The sequence below is a fragment of the Macrotis lagotis genome, chromosome 1 (genome assembly GCF_037893015.1).
Source record: "Macrotis lagotis isolate mMagLag1 chromosome 1, bilby.v1.9.chrom.fasta, whole genome shotgun sequence".
Taxonomy (NCBI): Eukaryota; Metazoa; Chordata; class Mammalia; order Peramelemorphia; family Peramelidae; genus Macrotis; species Macrotis lagotis.
Window position 1 is genome coordinate 494,355,627 of NC_133658.1, and position 25,089 is coordinate 494,380,715.

Genomic DNA, 25,089 nt, shown 5'->3' on the forward strand with positions numbered 1-25,089 from the left:
ACACAAAATATTACATAAATGCTAGATATGGTTGTGGTTGTTGCTATTGCTGTTGTTCTTATCAGTTTAGGAAAATCCTATTGTGGAAATTTAATCCCCCAATAGAGAAAAGCAATTTTCCCTTGCTCACAAATTGTTTTAATGAATTGGCTAAGAGGTAAATCCCTCTCCTAAGGTCCTAGCTATTATGTGACAAGGTTAGGACTTGCACCCAATTAGAGAGAGAGAGAGAGAGAGAGAGAGAGAGAGAGAGAGAGAGAGAGAAAGAGAGAGATGCTCTAGGGAGTGGTTGAGTTTATTAAAAGAATTATGACTTCCCAGTTGCAAAGATGTCACAATATAAAGTAAATACATAAGACATTCAAGAAAGCTCAAAAAGACACATGAGAAAATATAAGAAAAATGTAACAAATTCAAAACCATCATGGAACTGACCTCCTCATGGACCTGCATGTCCAAACCATTTGCTGTAATAGTGTGGGTTGTTTAGGTCCAGGTCCCTTTGATGTCAGGGAAATGAATGGTGCCACCTAAAGATCAGGGTTCTTGGAAGTGAAAAATTCATGACTGGACCTGGAGTTGTTAAAAAGAAAAACTCAGATATTTATTCACAGACCTGTAAAGTTCATCACAGGCATCAAAACACAAGCAGTTCACAGGAACAACATAGACCTAGGAAAGAACTTAATTACAAACCCAGAAACAACATAGAAAAGAACTCTGAAGAAAGAAGAGAGGGAAAAAATGGCACTGAGCCCAGGAGAGAAGAAAAGAAAAGCTTAGATCAGCATAAATCAGGCCACTTGGAGCTTGGGGCCATATTGCTCCAGTGACATAACTGGAAACATGAGGTTTCAGCTTAGAGAGAGAAAGTGGTCATCCTGCAGAGAAGAAAAGAGAAAAAAAAAAGAAAGTTCCACTCCAGAGGACCTTGCTTAAATGCATTTCCATAGTGCGTTGGACAGTGATGCTTGGGGAGTGGTTCAGCACATGGCTCCAGGTATTCACCAATATATATGCCACAGTGGCAGCCCCCCAAGGAGTGGCTAAGACAATACTCATTGTGCATAAGTGGCATTCTATGCACTAGTCTTTCCTGTCACAAAGGACATAACCTTCAAGTACAACATGACCATTTCCCTGTGCCCTGTTTCACCTTGCTTCCCTAAGCCTCAGGGGTCATTCATTGCTCCTCCAGTTCTAGCTGTCACATGGATAATATTTTCCTTTCCCCAAGAGGCAATGAGTGCTCAGAAATTCATCTTTTTTCTCAGAAAAGTCTGATCCCTGAACTCTTACATTTGGGATTACATTTGAAATAAGTTCCAAAGTTTTCAATGTCCATGAAATCTCCTTTTTCTGCCTAGAAGGCTGATTCTGGGATAACTGTCAAAATGCTTCCTGCTTTACACAGGAAGTAGTATTTTTGGTTTGTTTTTACAATATATTTTTGCATGAAATCTATTAATTCCCCAACTTTTCCCATTTATTGAATAGGGAATATCTGCTTTTAGGAAAAAGTCCAAATTCATTTCTACCTCTCACATTCTTCTATTGAAAATTGCCATCAACTGCTTACTCCTTCACCACATGTGATACAGAATTCTGGAATAAAAGTATGAATGACCACCATAATTAAAGGGTCCTGTAACTCCTGAATTCTAGTCAGACAACCATCTTAAAGGCAATCTAATTTACTGGAAAACAACAAAGATATCAGTCACTTGAAACCAATAAGGGATCTCAATTGACCTCATAGCAAGGTCCATGCTTGATGAGAAAGAATATACTTCCTATATCCATATCCAAAATGACTTCATACACAGACACACAATATACATATACATACATTCACAAAGATGGGCCAGGAAAGTCTATGGAAATAGATATTAGACTACTATAGTTAAATATTCATAAATAAGGGAAAACTAAAATCTTACAAACTTCTCAGTAGTCTTTCATTTATATATAATGAATATTTTTCTCCCCAGAAGACTATTGAAAGACTTCAGACATATCAAGAACTAAACAAAACAAAACAAAACAAAAAATGAAACACTACAGACAGTACTTCTGCAATTCATTTCTGTGATAGCTAACAGGTCTCAGGAAATTTCAACAATGAGAAATAATATTTAGAGAAAGTGGAAAGTAATGTGATTTCTAAGTAGTAGTCTAGGACTTGGCCCTCTATTTGTCTTTCATTTTAATTTTGGTCATTTTCATTACCAAGAACAAACAACAACAAAATACTACAGTCAGATTGAAGATCCTTGTGAATGTGGCAGGTCAGTGGCAGCAAACTTTGGAAGTCAGATTCTTACTGCTGATTATTTGTGGTAAGACCAGAAATAGAAAAGGCCAGATTTTTGGCAAAACAAGCCTGTCAAGAAGCATCAAAGGCTCAAGAAGTGCCAAGACCAGTGTTATGGAGTAAGGGCTGAAATGAGAGGAAGACCAGGGATCTAGATTGGAAGACTGATAAATAGTGACAGACTTGCCAACTTTCAGGTCCAAAACAAGTACACTGCCCCTCTTTCCATCCTCAGGTGAGTGCAGCTCGAAAATTACTCTGACTGCATTGGTGAATTTTGAAAGTATCAGGAAGATATTGGGTGAATGTATTCATGTGAGGAATGCTTTAAATGCTACTTTTATTTTTGCCATGTTTAATAAACTGTGCATATATAATATGCTAATTGTTTCACTGTATAAATGGGGAATAATCCTTTGATAGAGGAAATTCATATTTTGTATGGGGGAAGGGTTGTGGAGTCATATATTTGCTATTTAAAATAATTCTGAGTAATATTTCATATCATTCCATAGTCTAAATGCAGAATGTCTGCATTATGGGTTTTATACTTTACCCAATTTCCAGTAATGGTTCTACTTAATGGAATGGTATACATATTTGCCTAACCTAAATAGTGTACCTCCTTCCTGAATATGACAAACTTCCCTTCTGTACACAATATACAAACACCTTTGGCCTACTTACATTACTTCAATGTTCCTGATGGCACAAACATAGTGTACATACAACTTATAGGTGTCATATAAAACTATATCTTAACAGTCCAGAAATGACAAATAACTAATGATTTCTCAATAAAATATTGAACCTTTAGACATTCTCCAAAAGAAATTTCAAACTAGTAGAAAAGATGAGTAAGCAACATTATAGGTGTATGCAGAGAGAAGGAATAACAGATTGAGACTTCAAAAACTGAAGGCCTAAGGAAGCTGAAAGACTGAGGTTTTGAAAGCTATAATATCTTTCCATGCATTATAAACATTCCTCTCCCTAGTATGGGTATAAAGATTATCTTAAATATTTTAATTGCCTACCAAGAGACAGTGAACTTGCCTTCTGGACACAAACTAGGAAGTGAAAAATACCAGTCACCTTAAGGAAAAATAAAGTTATTTATAGAGGAATGATTTTTGGATGAAGAATAATTAGTAGAAAAAGCAAGGTATGTTCCCCATCTCCTACTCAGAAACAAGAACTCAGAACTGATCATCTTAAGGAATCAAAATAAAGAAGTATTTGTTGATCCTAAACTTTTTATTGACTAATATAAGAACTTTTTTTTAATATTTCATTTCTTTATTTTTCCAGCTACGTGCAATGATAGTTTTCAGCAATCATTTTTGCAAGGTTTTCATTTTCACATTTTTCTTCCTCCCTCCCTTCCCTCCCCTCTCTCCCTGACAAAAAGTGATTAATATAGGTTATATAAAACTATTGGGAATAATCCTTTGATTATTCCATATAATCATGTCATGAAAAAAGAATGAAAACGGGAGCAAAACATTGGAGCGAATAAAACCATAATACATAAGACAACTTTTAAAAATTGAAGATAATAAGCTCTGATCTGCATTTAAACTCCATTGTTACTTCTCTGGATATGGATAGTATTCTATCACAAGACAGAATTGTACTGCTGAAATGAACAAGTTCATCATAGTTGATCATCACCCAATGTTAGTGTTAGTGTACAATGTTCTCCTGGTTCTGCTTACTTCACTCAACATCACTTCATACAAGTCTTTCCAGGCTATTCTGAAGTCCCATCCCTCATGCTTTCTTATAGAACAATAGTATTCCTTTGCATTCATATACTACAGTTTCAGCCACTACCTAATTGATGGGTATCCTGAGGGGATTTCCAATTCTTTGACACTACAAAAAGAACTGCTATAAATATTTTTATACATGTGGGTTTTTTATCCTTTTTTTAATCTCTTTGGGATACAGATTTAGTAGTGGCATTGCTGGATCAAAGGATATTTATAGTTTTGTTGTCCTTTGGGCATAATTCCAAATTGTTCTACAGAAAGATTAGATCAGTTCACAAGTCCACCAAAAATATAGGTGTTCCTCCAATATTGATCATTTCCTTTTTAGTCATTTTGTTCAATTTGATAGATGTGAGGTAATACCTCAGAGTTTTTTTATTTGCATTTCTCTAATCAGTAATGATTTAGAAATATTTTCATATGACTTTAGATAGTTTTAATTTCTTCATCTGAGAATTGTTTTTTCTTATCTTTTGACCATTTGTCAGTTGGGAAATGACTTGTATTCATATACATTTGACTCAGTTCCCTATATATTTTAGAAATGAATCCTATGTCAAAAAATACTAATTGTAAAAATTGTTTCCTGGGGGCAGCTAGGTGGTACAGTGAATAGAGCACTGTCCCTGGAGTCAGGAGGACCTGAGTTCAAATTTGGCCTCAGATACTTAATAATTGCCTAGCTGTGACACCTTGGGCAAGTCACTTAATCCCATCACTTTGCCAAAAAAAATCTTAAAAAGAAATACTATATGAGGGGTGGCTAGGTGGTGCAGTGGATAGAGCACCCACCCTGGAGTCAGGAGTACCTGAGTTCAAATAGGACCTCAGACACTTAATAAATACCTAGCTTTGTGGCCTTGGGCAAGCTACTTAACCCCATTTGCCCTGCAAAAACCTAAAAAATAAAAAAAATAAAATAAATTGTTTCCCAATTTACTGCCTTTCTTTTAGTGAAAGAACTTTTTATATTGCTCTATCTACACTCAAGTTAAGAGGAATGCCGTACCCCCTTGGACCAGCCAATAAATGGAGTTTACAAAAAACAACCCTATATGTATTCATTGAAGAGAGAGAGATCAGTATATCAAACTGTCTAGCAAAGCACTGAGTACTTATATTTACAGAGAATTGATTGACTTTCTGAAAATGGGGAGGGGTGGGGGAGGTAGAATGAAGGTAGAATTGATTCAAATTTCTAGAAACCATTTCACATTGAAAAATTGAAAGTTTGACAGGTTCACACACTATCACTTATATTTTTATTATATTGTACTTATATAGTAGATATTGTATCTTATCTACTCTACTTATATTATAGATATTATATAATATCTACAAATGAAAGGCATACCAATGTGTTATATACAAAATATAGATGATTGCGTGTGAATGCTATGAATTAATTTAATGTAGACTAATGCAATACTGAAACAATTTGCAAATTTGTTAATTGGGATTTATTTGCTGTAGTGATTGATGACAATCATTAGGTTATTTGAAATAAAATTTCCTTGAACTCCCTACTTCTTAATCTATGAGGCTTTGATTTTAGAATCTATTGTCCTATGACCTTTATGAGAAATATTAGAATCTCAAGAATTGATAAAATACTCTAGTATCACAAGTATGTTCAGATGAAAACCTTCATATCTTTTGGTGAAGGTCTCTGATAAGGAGTATTTGAGTAAAAAAAAACTGTTTAATGTTATTAGCTCTAACTTGACCCAAAGAAAATCATAAAATCCTTTCCAAAGTTGTCATTACAGGATTACAGGATTTAAAGCTGGAAGAAATATAAATCACCTTAGTCAACTCTTTTTTTTAATATATTAGGAAATTGAGGCCTATAAGGGTGAAGTGATTTGCCTGAGGTCATAGAAGTAATAAGTAGTAGAACCCAGTTCTCTGACTAAAAATAGCATTCATAAATCAAAATGTTCAACATCTATTTCCTTATCTTCTAAATACATCTTTTATTTCACATTTGGATGACTACAAAGATGCTTTTCAAAAACATGAGAAGCAAAATAGCATAATGAAAAGAGTACTAACTTTGGAAATGGGAAAATCTAAGTTCAAATTCTGCTACAGATAGATGCTAGTTGTCATGTGACCATAGGCATTTAACTTCACAGTACCATAAGCAACCTACTAAAATAATAAATTCCAGACTAGTTTTTTATCTGTATCACAATAGGGGATTTCACTACTGAGAAGTCTCTATGTAGTAGTAATCAACAATATGAAAATATTTCCTCTTTCTACATCACTCTCTAAACAACTGTGATAACCAAAAAGTCTTTCAATGATGGTTGCATTTAAATTTCATTCTAAATTATGTTTTATTATCAATCAGCTCCATTGTGTATATATATTTTCTATGAATTGTGTTTTATTATCAATCAGTTCCATTTTGTATTAATTTTAGAGTCTACAGTGATGGAAGAACCAATAATATAAGTGCTATTCCTATTTAGTCCTCATCACCAAAGTTTACAATTTCAGCAAAGTTTCTGATCTCATTGATATAAGGACCAGTCAAAAACTTTTATTTACCTGGATCTTTGTGTGAAATTTATTTATGAAATCCAAATAAGTTTTTTGAAAAATATGCATTCCAGGCAGAATACATTATTTAAACAAACTAATAGTTAACATTTGAGAGGAAATCTATACCCAAATATTCATATATTTCTTAATTATTATTTTATGTAGTAAATTTTTGTCTTTAGTAAACTTTAAGAATTGGAAGTTGTGAGACCCAGTTATATCCTTCAAAATATGGTTTGTCTGAAAGCTTATTTTCAGAGTTAATTGCCTTCTAGAAATTCTTCAAGTTTGATATTACTGATAGTTTTTCTTTATCTCCTTCTAGTTGCCTAATAATTTGATTCCAATTTAAATTGCTTCTCATTTGAATTCAGTAATCCAATTCTTTCCTATGAATTGGAAAATATCAAGCAGATGTTGATTTCCTAATCTCACCTAATCACACTTTCCAGAAATCCCCAAATTAAGAACAGCAGCTTCTTCTAACACTGGGATCATATTATCCTTTGTTAACTTAGGCTGCAATATTTTCTACATATGACAGGGCATATCCTTTAACCGTTTTCTCAGTTATGTGAATTTCATATATAATTTACAGGTAAGGTGACATAATGAAAAGAAAATTGGCTTCTTGCTGTTACTTGAACAAGATATCATTTCTCAATTCTGGGCAGTTTCTCTGGTTGTCTTCCATATTTGCCATGTCTACTTTATCTCTACCTGGCTACCTTCAAGGCTAAAATCCCACTTTCTATAGGAAATCTTTTTCAATACCCATTTTCCAATTGCTCTTTTTCTGTTATTTCTAATTTATTCTTAACATAATTTATTTGTACATATGTTAGCATGTTGTCTCCCACATTAAACTTAGTACTAGTAACAAACTTTTACCTCTTTTTGAATCTTCAGCACTTAGCATATAGTATTTATTTAATGTGTCTTGACTGACTAGCTAACCTCAGCAAGAAGAGTTAGCTTTTAGTCCCATCTGTTACACGTATTGGTTATTTGACCCTGGGTAACTCTCTAAAACAATTTTTTATTAAAATTATTAAATTTATTAAATTTTTTATTAAAAATTTAGGAAAAAATATCAATCTGCATTGGTATAAGGACTTCCCTCATCAGGTGTTCCATATACCAATGAAATTACAGGTCTAGTGTACAAACACACACACATACACACACACACACACAAACACAGAGACACACACAAAGGCTCTTAGACATTTTATAAATAAATATATAAACATAGATAGTAATACATAAATTATTATATACATAATCATATCCATAATCTGCATAATCATATTATTTAATCACATTAAGTTATAAAGATATGTTTGTAAATATCTATATATCCGTGTGATTGTATGTCTTTAAGTACACACACACACACACACACACACACACACACACACTCTTAAGATAGAAAAACCGGTCCCTGGAATTCTCAACAATAAACATAAACATAAAAGAATTCAAAGAACTTACCCTTCCAAGTGATCTAAAGAGTGTTATAGCAGTGTGCAATGGTAATTGATTTGCCAAGGAGAGGAGTCTTCTGAATAGTCAGTGATTAGTACTAAAAGAAAGTTGAGAAGTATGGGAAACATAATAGATTATGAAATAGAGACATAAGGCTGTGATCCTCAGTGCTCTCAGTTGCCTCTCCACTTTAATTAGAGAGATGAAGAGCAGAGAAATAAACTCTTCCCAAAACTTCCCTTGATAGAGGGCTCAAAATTTCCCATCAGCTGCTCATCATGGTTTCAAATCTTTGAACATCAATCATGCCCCCACATCAGTTAACCAGTAGCACCTTTCCCTTTTATATTCTGTCTTCCTCCAATAAATTTTAAGATCCTTGAGAGCAGGGTTTCTTTTTTCTTATTTGTATCTCTAGAACTGAGCATACTTAATAAATGTTTATAGACTATTTACTAGACAAAAAAGAAAAGCGGGGGGGGGAAAGATTAGCAGCAACAAGTTATTATTCAATTCTTTCAGTTGTGCCTTATTCTTTATGACCCCATTTGGGGTTTTCTTGGAAAAAAATGTTGGAGTGGTTTGCCATTTCCTTCTCCAGTTCCTTTTGCAGAGAAAACTGAAGCAAAAGAGGTTGAAATGACTTGTTCAGGGTCACAAGGCACTGTAGTTCTTAAAAGTATAAGAGATATCTACTTTTTAAATATGAGGGGAGGTTGCAAAGAGAGTGGAGCCAAGATGATCACTTGTACAAACAGCCATCTGTGCCACATTTCATTATAATATTATAGCATATTTGAAGACACATGTGCCATGCTAAATGCATTTCAATGAGTAAAATTCAGCAGTCCAGGAGAAAAGGGAATTACATGTCATTGAGCAAAGTGACAAAGTCAGCCATTATCCAGTCTAATCTGTATCTGGACAGGAATTCTCTCTTCAAAGGCTCTGAAAAGTGTATATTTAATCTTCACTTCAACTGGGTGGTGGTGGTGCAGTGTGTGTGTGGGGGGGGCGGGGTAGAGAGAGGAGACAAACTACAGGGAATAAGGATACCAACAATGATGGAGAAGCAACTACCAAGAAAGGTAACATTGGGACAATTCTAATTCTTTCCCCAAATTTTCCCTAAATTAAGGATCTCAAGATTATACTATTTGATGACTAGTTGAAGGAATTCATATATGCTGAAAATGGAAGAGTCTTTGAAAGCCCATGAAATCCCTCATGAAGAGGGATTAAATAATATTATTCAAAATATATTATTTTGGTGAAAGTATTAGATTCTTCTCTTTTATTTCCTCTTAAAGTCATCTTCATTTAAATCACTGTAGATATTTTCTATTTGCTTTTTTGCTTTTTTTTATTCAATCTATGAAACTTCCTTCAAGTCTTCCTATGTTTCTCTGAAATCTCCATAAATTTCCCTCTTTATGGTTACAGCATTGATTCATTATGTTCATATGCCTTAGTTTATTCAATCAATCCCTAATCATTGGTGGATATATTTTGTTTCCTTCTTTTTTATTATCACAACTAATAACAAATTCCATCAATATTATTATACATGTAGATGGGCTTTGGTATTTTTTATGTGAATTGTCTGTCATGTTAAACAATTGATTTTTAAAATCTGAGTGCATAACAATGCATTTTATTCCTATTTAAAATTCATCTTCTGAGGGGAGGGGTTATACAAGCTTATGGGATTCTCTTTGAATCTTGATTATATCATCATTTGAGTTGACTTGCCTTCTACGTTTACTATCCTCTACAAATTTGATAAGTAACTATGTAAATTTGTACAATTATGTAGAGAGATTATTGTTGTTGTTTGTTCTTTATTCAAGAAAAGGACCATGACATCAGGAAGGCAATGTGCTGCATGTTTCAGTCAGGGAGGGCTATGCAAAGCAGGAAAAGGAAATGCCAAACTACTCTAATATCTAGGTTAGAGAAGATCGAAAGACCAGACTGCATAGGAAAAAAACAAAAGAGATATGATATTCATAAAGTCTATTCTACAGTATAGATTCTAGGCTTTCTCTAGTAACATATAAATGACAAAAAGATGGAAATATTACATGATATTTAAAAGAGAAAATAGTTATCCATATATGACTTAACTATGAACACAAGAAAATGTGGTCAATATGCTATTGATTCTTCTATTCTGCATGTCAGAACTAAAAATCCAATTAACCTAAGACTAAAATAGAACTAAAGTCCAACATAGTTCACATTGAAAATTTCTATTAGTTTGTAATTGATTGAGTTGTTTGTACTTTGATCTGATTCTTGGAAAATGGGTAGAATTTGGATTTGAATAGTCAAGATTAAGGGAAAAGGAATTCCAAGTAGCATAGGCTATCACAGGTCAAGACTAAGAGGTGAATCAATACAAGGCATTTTTACAAATCTGTTGGCTAGCCTGAAGAATCTGGTGGTCTGTGTTGCTGAAGAGTGGGATAAAAAAATTTAAAAGGAAGATTGAGACCCAATTGTTTAGAAATTTAAATGAGATTTTAAATTTCCATTTTTTTAATGACTAAATGCATTGCTATTCCAGTTCCAGGTCCTCCTGCTGGGGTCAAAGCAGCAGCAGCATCAGCCTCTACTGTTTTTGTATCCTGGCTTCCCCCTTTCAAGTTAAATGGAATCATCCGAAAGTACACTGTGTTCTGCTCACACCCATATCCCACAGTAAGTAGGCAAACAACAAAATAGCTTTCAAGCAACTCTACAATTAGATGTATTTGTTAATTTTTGACAGTTAAATATAGTTAAATACTAAGGTTTTTCTCTTTTATTTTCCACCTACTTAGGTCTTTCTGGTATCTTTTCCCTTTTACTCCCCTCTACCCCAATATGTTATGTACTACCCTAGGCAAGGGTCATTTTTTTTAGTTTATTTTAAATTATTAGAATAAATCATTTTAATCATTTAGCAACATCATTCTCATAATATTTTTTACTTGGTAGATTTTTACAAAACAACTGACTGCCAGGTTTTCTATATTCCAAACCTGAAATCTTAACTGTTTTTGCACACCATTAACAGGACCTGTTGATTTTCCTTTTGGACTCATTGTGAAATGGTCCCAATTTTTTCTCCCTAACCTACTTTCTGTTCCAGCCTCCATACCTACATCTCTCTGTAGACACAGTAAAAAATTAGAGCACTTATGAGCACTGCTGGAAAAATGTGAATTTATTCCTAGAGATTGGGGCTTTTTTCTGTACCTCTATATTTATAGGACCAATTAAATGCCAAGTTTCTGCAATTTATTTTCAAAGAAACTAAGAGTTTCAGGTAGAAAACTTTGTTATTACTATAGTATATTTTTAAAAATCATGTATATACTAATAGCTACTTAAAAGGAAGCAAAAACAGAAAAATCTTAAGTTGGTAAGCAAAAATAAATAAATAAATAAATAAATAAAAGCACATTTATTTTTTAAAAGATTATGCAGTTTTGTAAGTGATTTTTTCTCTTTACCAATTAATTTAATAATAATTAGTTATTGATTTTAGAATTAAAGATAGTTTCTCGATCAAACTTCTTAATATTTTACAATAAACAGTTCTATTCCATATCCAAGAAACGTTCTACATTCTTTGCCCAAGTCAACCTATCCTAATGAATAATAATGAATAGCAAGCACCACTCATATGCAGGCAAGGTTGAGAAAGTGAATGGCTCAGCACAGATCAGTTTTCACTACTAGAAACAAATGAATTGAAGGAGAGGACAATTTTCATTTCATATAATATATAAAAATTAATTATTTATTGAATTGCATAAATTGAAATAATAAATTTATTCTTTTTTTTTTTTAGTGTTAGGTCATGTTAACTCCTCTCTGTATCACTAAACAAAAGAAAAATATATTATACCTGGTATTTACAAGTACCTGCTTAAAACTAGGAAACTAAACTCAAATATGATTTTTTAAAAATCAAGGACTTCCATGCTGTACATTGTTAAAAATAAGAAAGAAACATGTGATTCTTTGAAATACAAATCTCTCTTTGCAAAAATGAATGTTTGCATTTGGAAATCTCTTGAGTAATAAAACAGACACTTTATCTTTTTTCCCCCTTTCCAAGTTCTATAAGTTATTTATATCCTCATTTTTTTTCCTATATGCACATTTTTAGGTTTGGGTTTTTTTTTTTTTTTTGGCAAGGCAATGAGGCTAAGTGACTTGCCCAAAGTCACATAGCTAGGTAATTAGTAAATGTCTACGGTTGGATTTGAACTCAGGTTCTCCTGACTCCAGGGCTGGTGCTCTTTTCACTGTGCTACCTAGCTGCCCCATATGCACATTTTTAATTCCCCATGTTGTCTTCAACGAACTCAGGTCCTTCCAGCTTCAGGGTTGTGCCATCAAATCTGACCTCAGATTCTTAGTCACTGTGTGATTTTGGGCAAATCACTTAACCCTGATTGCCTCACATCCAAGATTATTCCCAATTGTCCTATTTCAGAGCTGGCCACTGGACCCAGATAGTTCCAGAGGAGAAAATGAGGCTGATGACTTAGCACAACCCCACACACACACCCCAACTCAAATCCAATTCACTTGCTTGTCATGGTATCACTTCCTGATGTCATGGTCTACTCTGAGAATGAAGGACAAACATCAACACATTCATGACTTCATAATGGCAGAAGAGCACAATTCAACTTACTAAACGGAAATTAAAAATATAAATTTGTTTGCACAGCTAGAACATTAATTCCCTCAAGTATGCATTTTTATTTCATTTTCCATCTTTTAAAAAAGTAATTGGATTATTTTATATAACAAGCACTTACTATCTATTGAAAGACAGATAGACTTTCAATTTTTTTATTGTTGTTGATAAGTAAATGACAACTCGTAAAATAGCAGACTAGACATTTTCTCCAATCTTCATAATCTTTCCAAACTTTCCAAAAAGGATATGGATAAGCTATAAAACAATTTCTGTAATCTCCAAGGCCCAAACCATAAAGAACCCAAAAAAGGTATAAATCTGAAGAACTAACAGCATAAAAGGCAAGCCACTTAACCCTATTTGCCTTGCAAAAACCTAAAAAAAAAAAAAAGCTATTGCAGTGGCAAAGTTGACACAATTCCAGAAAGGAATGACACCAAAATATTTATGTCAAGTCAAAAACAAAGAAGCACAAACAACAAAAAAGAAAGGAGAATAACATTGCTTGAGTACAAGTTTAACTGGAAATCCTGTAAGAGATGAAACAAGTCTTTTTTATATATTTTAAAATAAAATGAGTGCTGGAAAATTGGAAGAGAAATGATAGTAGAAGAAAGGATTAGAAAGGATAATTACAGCTTGAAATAAGAGATAAAAAATTTTACCAAAGAGATAAACTCACTGAGAATTAGAATGGACCAAATAGATGCTAATGACTCCATGAGAAAAAAAATTAATGAAACAAATTCAAAAGCCTGAAAATGATAAATAAAAATGTAAGTTATCTCATAACAAAAACAACTTATCCAGAAAACAGATTGAAGAGATGGAATTTAAGAATAATTGGACTAACTGAAAGCTATGACAAAAAAATCCCAAATATATTTCAATAAATCATAAAAGAAATCATAAAAAACTGCCTAGATCTCTTGGAAACAAAGTATAAATGAAAATAGAAAGATTTAAGCAGTCACTTGAAAGAAGCCCCAAAATGAAAACTTCCAGGAATATTATAGCCCAGATTCATAGTTTCTGATCAAATAAAAAATACTGAAAGTAGCCAGACAGCAAGAATTAAAGTGCTGAATATACAGCAGTCAGTATCACAGATGATATGAAACATTAGCAAAGAAATGAAGAGCTTGAAATATGATATTTCAGAAGGCAAAATATTTAGGCTTAAAAGCCACATGTAGCATGCACAGGAAAATTGAATTCCTTCAGAAGAGAATAAGGGGGAAAGAAACACTTAAAAAAACAACTATAAATGTAATGGAATAAGCTCACCTATAAAATGAAAGACTAACCATGGATTGATTATGGCATTGTCTTCCATTTTTTCATTCTCTTAATTTCATTTAATTTTTCTTGATTTCTCATGAAGTCATTAGTTTCCATTTGCTCATTAATTTTTAAGGAATTATTTCCTTCCTTGATTTTTGTTTAGGTTTGCTAATATTGAGCTAGTCCTGCACTCTTGGTAGAAAACAACGACCTGTTTGAAAAATAGATCCAGGAGAAATAATTTAAAAATTTTTGTACTCCCTATAAACCATAATTAAAAAAAAGAGTCTGGACATAATCTTTCAAAAAATTGTCAAAGAAAACTACCCTGCTAGTCTAGATTGGGGGAGGGGGGAATAGACCCTGAAAGAATCCACTGTTCACCACCTGAGAGCCCAAAATGAAAATTCCCAGGAATATTATAGCCAAATTCCAGAGCTCCCAGGTCAAGTAGAAAATATTGCAAGTAGCCAGAAAGAAACAATTTAAATATCAGAACCCAGAGTCAGGATACTCTAACCATTTGTACATTAAAGGATCAGAGGACTTGGAATATGATATTTTGAGGGAAAAGGAACTAGGATTGCAACCCAGAATCAGTTACCCAGCAAAACCGAGTATAATACTTTAAGGGAAAAATAAAAATTCAATGAAATTGAGTTACTTCCTAGCATTCTAGACGAAAAAACCAAGAGCTGAATAGAAAATCTGCCTTTCATACACAAGACTCCAGAGAAGCATAAAAGGTAAGCAGTAAAAGCAAATTATAAAGGATTAAGGTTACATTCCTACAAGGGAAGATACCCACAACTCATAAGAACTTATACATTATTAGAACAGTTAGAAAGAGTACATATAGCAAGAGGCACAGATGTGAGTTGAATTTGATGGGATGATATATTAAAAAAAATAAAATTAAGGGGTGAGAGAGGAATGTACTAGGAGAAAATAAAAGGGAGAAGTAGAATGGGTAAATTATCTTGGATAAGAGATGCAAGATAAAAGATGCAACAATAGAAGGGAAGAAGGGGGAGATGATGAGTGAATAAACCTTATTCTCATCAGAATTATCTCAAAGGGGGCGGCTAGGTGGCACAGTGGATAGAGCACCGGTCCTGGAGTCAGGAGTACCTGAGTTCAAAAAAAAAAAAAAAAAAAGAATTAGTTCAAAGAGGGAATAATATGCACAATCAATTGGACAGAGAACTCTATCTTAACCTCCAAGAAAATTGGAAGGGAAAGGGAACAAATTTGATGATTATTGTTTTATACTATCATTCGAGATTTGGTATTGCTAAGCCTCCTTCTTGGAGGGGAGAATAGGATGGAAAGAAATACAGTTAGTAATAATAATTTTGAAGTAAGTTTCTCTGATTATTTCTGTCTTATTTCTCAGATATATAGAGAACTGAATTAAATTTACAAAAATAAGAGCCATTATCTATTGATAAATGATCAAAGGATATATATAATCAGTTTTCAGATGAAATAGTCAAAACTATCTATAGGCATATAAAAAATGGTCTAACTCAATATTGATTGGAGAAATCCAAATTAAAATAATTCTTAGATACTACCTCAATTTGTTAGATTGACTAATGCAACAGAAAAGGAAAATGACAAATGTTAGAGGAAAATTGAGACATTAATGCATTGTTGGTTTAAAAGTGAATTGATTCAACCATTCTGTAGAGCAATTTGCAAATACCCCAAAAGGCTATAAAAGGAAATACTCTTTGACCCAGCAATACCATTATTAGGTGTATATCCAAAAGGAGATTTTAAAAAATGGAAATGATTTATCAGTTTAAAAAATTTTATAGCAGGTCTTTTCTTTTGGAAAAGGTTTGGAAATTGAGGGAATGCCTTCAACTGCAGAAAGGCTGAACCAATTGTGGTATGTGATTGTAATAGAATCCTATTGTGCTATAAGAAATGCTGAGCAGGGGCAGCAGCCCTGGTATAAGGAGTACTGAGTTCAAATCCAGCCTCAGATACTTAATAATTACCTAGCTGTTTGGCCTTGGGCAAGTCACTTTAACCCCATTGCCTTGCAAAAACCTTAAAAAAAAAAAGGATGAGCAGCATAATCTCAGAAAAACTGGGAAAGACTTATATGTGCTGATACAAAGTGAAATGTACTGGGTCCAAAGTAACAGCAATATTGCAAGATCAACAGCTGGAAATGATTTGGCTATTTTCAGTAAGAACAATGATCCAAGACATTTCTACAAGACTTATAATGAAAATGCTATCCATCCCCCAGAGAAAAAACTGATGGTAGCTAAATACAGATGGAAGCATACATTTTTAACTTTATTTTTCTTAGGATTTTTATTTTTGGTCTATGTTTTCTTTCACAACATAACATGTATAATCTATATTCAATTGCTTGCCTTCTCAGTGAGGGAATTGGTGAGGGAGGAAGCAAATGAAATCTGGAACTCAAAAGTACTAAAAATGTTGTTTCTAAATTGTCAAATTTAATGTTAAATTTTGTTTTGATGTTCAAAATTACATGTTTTACATGTAATTGAAGTAAAATAAAATACATAATACATTTAAAAATTCATAGAATTCTCTTTGGTAGAAATAAGCAAAAGGACTTTTCAATAAGAGAAGTAAAGCAAAGATTTCCATTATCACCATCCTTATTCTATATAATATTAGAAATCCTAAAGATGGTGATGAAATAAGGAAAAAAAAGGAGTCTGTAAGCATGGACAAATAGAAAACAGTGTTATTTATTTTTTAGAGGATATGATGGTTTGCTTAAAAAACTCAAAAAAGATACACAAAAATTAATTGAAACAATTAGCAACTTTAGCATATTGCAGTATATCAAATAAGCACATATATATATGTGTGTATATATATATAATATATATATATATCAGAACATTTCATTATACAACAAAAAAATCCTGCTGAGATAGAGATATTTTCCATTTAAAAAATGATAGAAAGACTAAAATACTAATTATTCATGGGTAGGATGAGTCAATATAATGAAAATGGAAACACTAATAAAATAAATTTACTTATTCAGTGCCATATCAATCAGCTAAAAAAAGAATTGCTTTATAGAGCTAGAAATAACAATAAAATTCATCTCCTAGAATAAAAAGTCTAGAATATTAAAACAAAGAGGAGGGTTAGCAGTACCAGATTTCAAATATAGTGCAAAGTAATAGTCATTTAAATAATTTGGTATTGACCAAGGAATGGAGAGGGTAATAAATAAGATAGATTAGTTATACATATATATATATATAATATAGAAAAGTAAACAAAAATAAGTAAATTAGTGTTTATATTTGATAAACCCAAACTTACTTAATGGCTCAATTCAAATAAAAACTCATCTAACAAAATTTGTGAGGAAAGCTGTAGTCTGGAAAAAACTAAATATTGACCAAGGACACCTTATACCAAGAGTCATCTGAATACATGACTCAGGCATAAAGCCTGACATCATTAATAAATTAGTTGCAAGAAAAAATGACTGCTTTTCAAACGTAGGGATAGGTGAAGAGTTCAAGATAGAAAGTATCATATGAGATTAAAAACAGACAATCCTCGTCACATAAAATTAAAAAAGCTTTTGCACAGGCAAAATCAAATTAAAAGACAAGGAGGGGAAAATGGGAAGTAGGAATCTTTGGAACAAATTTTTCCTGACAAAGATTTCATTTCTAAGAAACATATAAAAAACTAATTGAAATTTATAGAATGAGCCATTCCCCAATTGATCTTTGTTCAAAGATTATGAACTGGCACTTTTTAGCAGAAGAAATCCAAGATTTTAATAGCCATATGAAAGTCACACTCATCAGATTGACTAAGTTTACAGAAATGGTAAATGATTACTACTAAAACGAACTATGAGAAAACATGTATGTTAATGAACTGTTGCTGTTCTAGAATCAATTTGGAGTTATGTAAAAAGGTTATAAATGTTTGTGTACTCTTCAGTCCAACAATATCAATAACAATTATTCCAACCACTTGAAAGGAAGAATAAAACTCATATATACAAAACTATTTATAACAGATCTTTAGAAACTGAGTGTGTACTCATGAATTGGGAATGGAATATTATTGTGCTATAAGAAATGATAAAAGGGATGGTTCCAGGGAATTCAGAGAAGATGTTATGAAATGATGCTGGTTGAAATGAGGAGAATCAGGAGAACAATTTACATAGATGCAATGTTATTTAAAGACAAATCCATTTGTATTTACAATGGACTATGATCAGGTTCTATAGAATACTAAACCTGAAAGCAGGAATACCTGAACTCAAATCTAGCCTCAGATAGTTTCTAGTTGTGTGACCTGTAACAACCTCTGACAGCTTCAGATTCCCCATCTGTAAAATGGGAATAATAACACCTAACTACCAGGTAAGCATAAAATGAGATAAGATTTGCAAAGTACTCTGCATTTTTAAGTGCTATATAAATAATCAAAATAAATGATAGCCCTCTTTCCTAAAGTTATGTTTTTCTTTGACGGCATCTTTTAAATCTTTTCCTTTGTTTATTATTCTTTTTTTCCCCCTAGGAAATCAAGGTTAAATGATTTGCCCAGGTTCACACAGCTAGTAAGTATGAAGTGTCTAAGACCAGATTTGAACTCAATTCCTCCTGACTCAGGGCCAGTGCTCTATCCACTGCAACATCTTACTGCCCCAATTCATAATCCTTTAAAATGCATTGCTGTCTAGATGAGAGAACCAGCCTGTATAATGGATAGAAGAGCCTAGAATCAGAAAAACCTGAAAGCAATTCCAGCCTTAGACACTTGCTAACTGTGTGATCCTGGACAAAACACTGAACCATTCCTGGCTTTAGTTTCTGCATCTGTAAAATGGGAAAAATAATAGCACCTATTTCACAGGATTGTGAGGATCAAATGAGATAATGTTTTTAAAATACTTAGTACAGTCTCCAGAACATAGTGGACACTATATAAAAACTTGTTTTCTTTCCTTTCTCTTCCCTATCCTATTTATATCCATACACATTTAAAATTCAGCATTCTTTCAATAAAAGTTACATATAATAAAATGCTAGCATAACTAAAAGATGAATGTTAGCTTTACCTTCTGTTATTAGGGTGGTAACTTCACATAGACAAAGCAAAATTACATCTTTTCTAAAGCATTTGAATCATGTTATCTTAAAATAGGACAGTAAAGATCAAACCAAAGGTTTGAACAAACCAAGTAAATGGTATTTGAGATTTATTGCTGTTTCTTATCTGAATAACCTTTTTCCCAATTTTTGAATGGAACATTCTCAAGTTATGATTCTGGTCATGGCTCTAATTGCTAAATTCAATTTTAAAAGTTAGTATCAAATTAAAGATGCTGATAAATTATTTGTGTCATAGTAACATGCGATAATAGATATACACAGGTATCACCTTTATATATTGATTGTTTGAACTATTAACTTATTTATTCCTTAATTTATTTATAAATTTGTAAAAAATTAATATAATAATTAATCTGTGGTTTTATAAAGCATATTAAAATAGATGACATGTGGGATTTGTACCTGATGTTTCTATGCCAAAAAAAGTGTGCAATAGAAAACCCCCATCCATCATTCTTTTTGCTACACATGGTAGTAAATAACTAAGAATCTTGTAATGCTCTATTTGGAAAGGAATTGCTTCTTGACAGTTTCTGTCATTAATTTAATTTAGGTCAAAACTCAGATGTTACAGAATTATGTTATTTCTTAATTATTTGGATGAAAACAAACACCAGAGGGCAGTATTACTTTTTGATATTTTCATTCTTAATCATAAAGCCAAAGCTTTTTTTTCTTAATTAGAAGATGCTAAAAATATTTTAGTATGAATGTATATCATAGGGAGAATAATCCATAAAACAGTATGTCATATAATTTGATTTTGTTTATGACATTTCCACTGAAAATAACCTTGCTGGTTTCAAGTTATTTTCACCAAATTATCTCTGCTCAACTTCAATATTTGGGTTATTTTCATTTTTTATGTGTATGTGTGTAAGAGTTCAAATAACCTTGTTTATCTTCAGACTGTTTTTATCAAAAAGAAAAAAAAGCCTCTTGAAAGAGGTTTTATAAAGAAACACAAAAAAGCAGAAACCTAAGCCTAAAAATACTTTTTAATGATATCTAGATATATCTGTCATGCCCACCCCTCCTCCCACATATGCATAGCAGGTTTTTTCAGTAGGATCACTAGCAAAATACTGTATTCCAAAGTTTTCATGATCCTTTCCAGACTTTCCCTACTGGCATTTGACAAATTCCTTCAGATTCTCAAAAATAGGAATAAATTCTTGATGTTCCAATGCTCTGCTGAGCTCAATTAGTTTATCTATAAAGGTATATTATTCATTAAGAAAGTCAACCAAGTAGCCATATAGATCCCAATCTAGGTAATATGTATTAAACATCTAGTTTATATTCTTCCTATCAAAATCACTGGAAGTTTGAAAGCTCACTTCCCTGATGGAGAATGAGACCTTCTTTCTCCTCTTCCTGACCAACTTCATCCTCCAGAGAGTAGCAATAAGGTACTAAGGCCTTTTCAGTATTGTTCTTTAAAATTTCCATCATGTTGTAAGAAGGTAGCATTCTCTGGTAGTTTATCATCCAATGTCATTAGATACTATTGTTTATGTTAATTGTAACAGGGATCATCTCACTAGCTAATTTCTATACTAATTTAGCTCTTGTTCTATGCAATCCATTCAAAATTTTCAGACATTTATGAGTGAGAATTCTATTTCCATTTTTCTTCTCTTGAACCTCATCCTTCAGGAATTCTGTAAAGATTTTGTCCTATTTGTTGTGGAAAAGGATTCAATATTTGCATATTCATGGACTGGATGAACAAGGAAAGTTCATGTAATAATAGCAATGAAATTAAAGTGCAAGAGTCCCAGGCTTCAAGGAACAATAACAATCTTTATAGCTACAAGTAGGGGCAAGGATCGTGGTCTTTCTAGAAAGACATGTATAAATTCAATTCTTTGTTCTATAAGTACCTCTTTAAAAGACCAAACCATATCCAAAAAAATGAAGAAAATTCCTAGCACAATGAAAAAATTCTATGAGTATAAAGACTCTCAATATAAAATCCTAAAAGAGGGAATTAACTGTTGAATAGAGATCAGAAAAAAAAATCACAGATGAAAGATAGACTTTTCAGATGGGAACATATTGGAGGGGCAGCTGACTTCAGATTCTTAATAATTACCTAGTGTTTGACCTCAGACAAGCCACTTTAACCCCATTGCCTTGCAAAAATCCTAAAAAAAATGAGAAAACAAGAGTTGAAATTTGAATTAAAAGTGAAGTTAGAATGCTTAGAAGGAGAAGAAATAGCTCAAAGCAAAAAAAAATGGATACCATTGAATTAGTCAGTATTCTAAAAAAGTTATAATCAGGATTCTGACTCAAGGAGGCAATTAAAAATATTAAAACAAAACTAAAATATTAACGAAGTACAAAATGAATTATTAGCTATCAAAAATAATAGCCTAGGAACCTAAGACAAAAAAGAAACAATCTGGTAATTTTTGATTTCAGTAAAAATCAAGACCAAAAATCATCTATGCCATTTTTAAAGGCTCTAAAAGCAAAATTGTCCAAAATTATTAAAGAATTATTAAGGAAGAGTGAAAATAGAAAGAAATTAAACACACCCAGAAATGTCATAGCCCAAATTCAGATTTCGGGGGGGGGGGGTGTTTTTCAAGTATTTTCAATCTTCATTGAAAGAGATTACTTCTTTTCTTCTGATTATGACTGGAAGAAACCAAACAATTGTTTTAAACAGGTCCACCAATTATTTATCATCTAATTTCAGTTGGACTCTCACTGCTGCAAGGTACTTTATCTTTACTCTTCCATGACTAATTTGCTAGTCTATGCATTCCATACAACTGACATTCTAACCCTAACTTTCATTCTTCAAGGACTCTTCACAAGCAAAGGACTTTTTTGAGAAAACAGAGACTATAATAAGTTTCTTCTTTCCTTTTCTACAATGAAAAATTCTGCTAAATCAACCCCTCCTCCTCCATTTTCTCATAATTGATAGTCTTTAATAAAAAAAAGACTCTTCTCTCTTCTAAGGTTAACTTTTCTCCATATAGCCTTAATCACATCTTTTATACCATATATATATTTATACCATTTATATTTGTACATATACAAATAAAAAGCAAATTCTGAGATTAAGGCTTCCTTTTTCAAGTCTCTTTTTCCAAAATCACAAGTATTTCCTTGTGAGAAAGTTGTACTGTAAAGGAAACCCTCATGCTTAAAAAAGGTCATCTAAATACAATTCTTCTCTGCCTTATGCATCTTTCCCTGAAGACATCAAATGGAGTTCATTAGTAGTTGAGACAGTTCATTCCACCAATAGCCATTAAACTAATTTTCTCCTGTTAATAATCCTAAATTACATTTATGTAGTAATATAATCTTCCAAACGTTTTCAACATAATTTTTTCTAGCAATGCTTTTTCCATTATGTAAGTTGTGCATTTTTTTTAGTCAAATGGAAGACTTATTGTGATTAAGTCTCCTTCCATTAAACTTAGTCCATCATTTGGTTGGTCAGGATAATTTCTAAAGTTATAGTTGTGATGGTCTATATGATAGTGATCCCTTGTACTTTTATCTTAGAGTCTTAATTTAAGTCACTGTTTTAAAAAAAGTATTGGGAAGAATAGGGCTAAGGAAAGTGAAGCACTCCACTGAAGACCCCCCTTTAGGCTAGCAATTTACAAAATTGATGCATTAATCTTTCGGTTGAGTTATTAAACAACTACTGCCTCTATTCACCATACTTCAATGGGATTCATTATACCACCTTTGCCTGAAAAAATGTTATGAGAGACCTTGTAAACATGTAATGATTTCACATATTATATATCCATAGTATTACTTTGAAATACCAGTCTAGTTATCCTAGACCAATGATATACAGTCAAGAGAGAGAAAGACAGAGACAAACACAAAAACAGTTACACAGAAACGAAAAGAGAGAGGCAAAAAGATAGACAGACAAATAGAGATTAGGTTAATCTGGTGTAATCCATTTATTTAAATTCATATTGGTTCTTGGTGATCACAGGTCCTTTTTTAACTATTCAGAAACTGATTCTTGAAAAAGTCATAAAATTTATCAAAGAATTAATGCCAGACTCAATAGTCTATAGTTTGTAGACTCTACCTTTTTTGAAGTTGGATCATATGCCCATTATATGTTTACAGTTCTACCACTGTTTTCTATGGCCTTGACAGAAGTTCAGAAATGAAATTGTCAAGTTTATTCAATACCTTAGAAGTAGTTTTCTCTGGTCTGTTGTTTTAAACTCATTGAGCTTACTGTATCAATTATCATGGATTTCAATTATCTATTAATGATTTTTTATGTCTTTTTCACACCAGAGATCATTCTCTCTGATAGAGCATACAAAAGCAAAATAAATATTGAGTCATTCTGACATCTCTCACATCAGTAGTCTGCAAACCATGACCTAAGGAAGTAAATCCTGTCACTGTTTTTGTCCACCTAAGCTAAGAATGGCTTTTACATTTTAAAATTGTATTTGCATGCATGCAAATAAATAAAATAAATATAAATAAATGAAATAAATACAATTGTAAAAATATAAAAGTCATCCTTAGCTCACAGATCATACAAAAATAAATAGCAGCCTGATTTAGCATGGGTTGTGGTACTCCAACCCCCGCCCTTTGGATTTATTGCCAATCTCAACTTTTATACAAATCTAATCACATCTAAGTTATTCTGATGCATTATGCATCCACATCAGTCTTTGAAAAATGCTTCTCTTTCTTCCTTCTCTGACTCAGTAGTTTTGCTTTGGAATCTGCTCTCCTAATTCAAACTTGATCTCAGACACTTACTAGCTGTGTGACCCTGGCCAAGTCAGATTAACATTTTCTTCAGTCTCTTCAATTGTAAAATGGAACAGAGAAGAAAATAACATACCACTCCTGTATTCCTGCCAAGACAACCCCAAATGGGATCATGAAGAGTAAGGCATGATTGAAAAATGGCTCAATAACTATGTTCACTAAATATACTAACTAGTTTTGCTTTTCTTTGTACACAATGAGCATTTGTCAGAGTGTTATCTGCAGTCTTCTTGAGCCAATAAACTCTTTCTTCTTGGCTTGATGTTCTATTACTGACCCATATGTCTAATATTATGATGTAAAATTTCATGCTAATATAACAATGTGAACTGGGTAATATCAAGTGCTTTCTGATACTCTTTGTGATCAGTGAGAGTGTAATATAGTACTTTGTTCTGCAGTTCAAACTTCTATTATTGTTTCAATAGTAAAATGCATATAAGGGACAGGCACTTGAATCATTTTGATGTCAACTAACATTTTGGTTTATACCACTACAGTTCTTGTGATGTTACAAGTAATTTTTAGCTTGTAGGTAGGAGCATAATTTCATTGCCATGTATCTTCCTATAATGAATGGTGAAACTGTAGTTGATATGTATTAATAGCCATCTCTTCGAAGCAAAATCTATCTTGACATTGGTCACAACATATTACCAAATTGCTTTCAGTCCACATTTAATAACTTTGACTATCTACAATTTTAAAAGTTTTTAGTGACAAACCAATTTAGAGTCAAAAACTCTTTCTGTCACTCAAGTCTCTGCTGGCAAATACAGTTTGTTTCTGGTGACCCTCATTTTTATGATACACAAGTTATCTTCACTGGCATCAATATATAGAATAAAAGTTTGTGTCAGAGGGTAGATCCAAGATAATGGAGAAAATTCCTTTCAAATAATTTTAAATAATACAAATTAAAACAAATAAGGTTTGAGTTCAGATACTGCCATAGTTCTGACTGTCATAATCAAAGATGGAAGGTCTGAGAGGAATGACCATTCTGATTAT

General features: G+C 32.5%; 1 protein-coding gene across 1 annotated transcript in view; it reads left to right on the forward strand.

The window, feature by feature from the left end:
* DSCAM (DS cell adhesion molecule) overlaps nt 1-25,089 on the forward strand; it is a 712,116-nt gene that overhangs the window by 587,719 nt on the left and 99,308 nt on the right. The window contains exon 20 of the mRNA XM_074213849.1: nt 10,700-10,833. Coding sequence (XP_074069950.1) covers nt 10,700-10,833 — 134 coding nt within the window. The remainder of the gene's footprint in view (nt 1-10,699; nt 10,834-25,089) is intronic.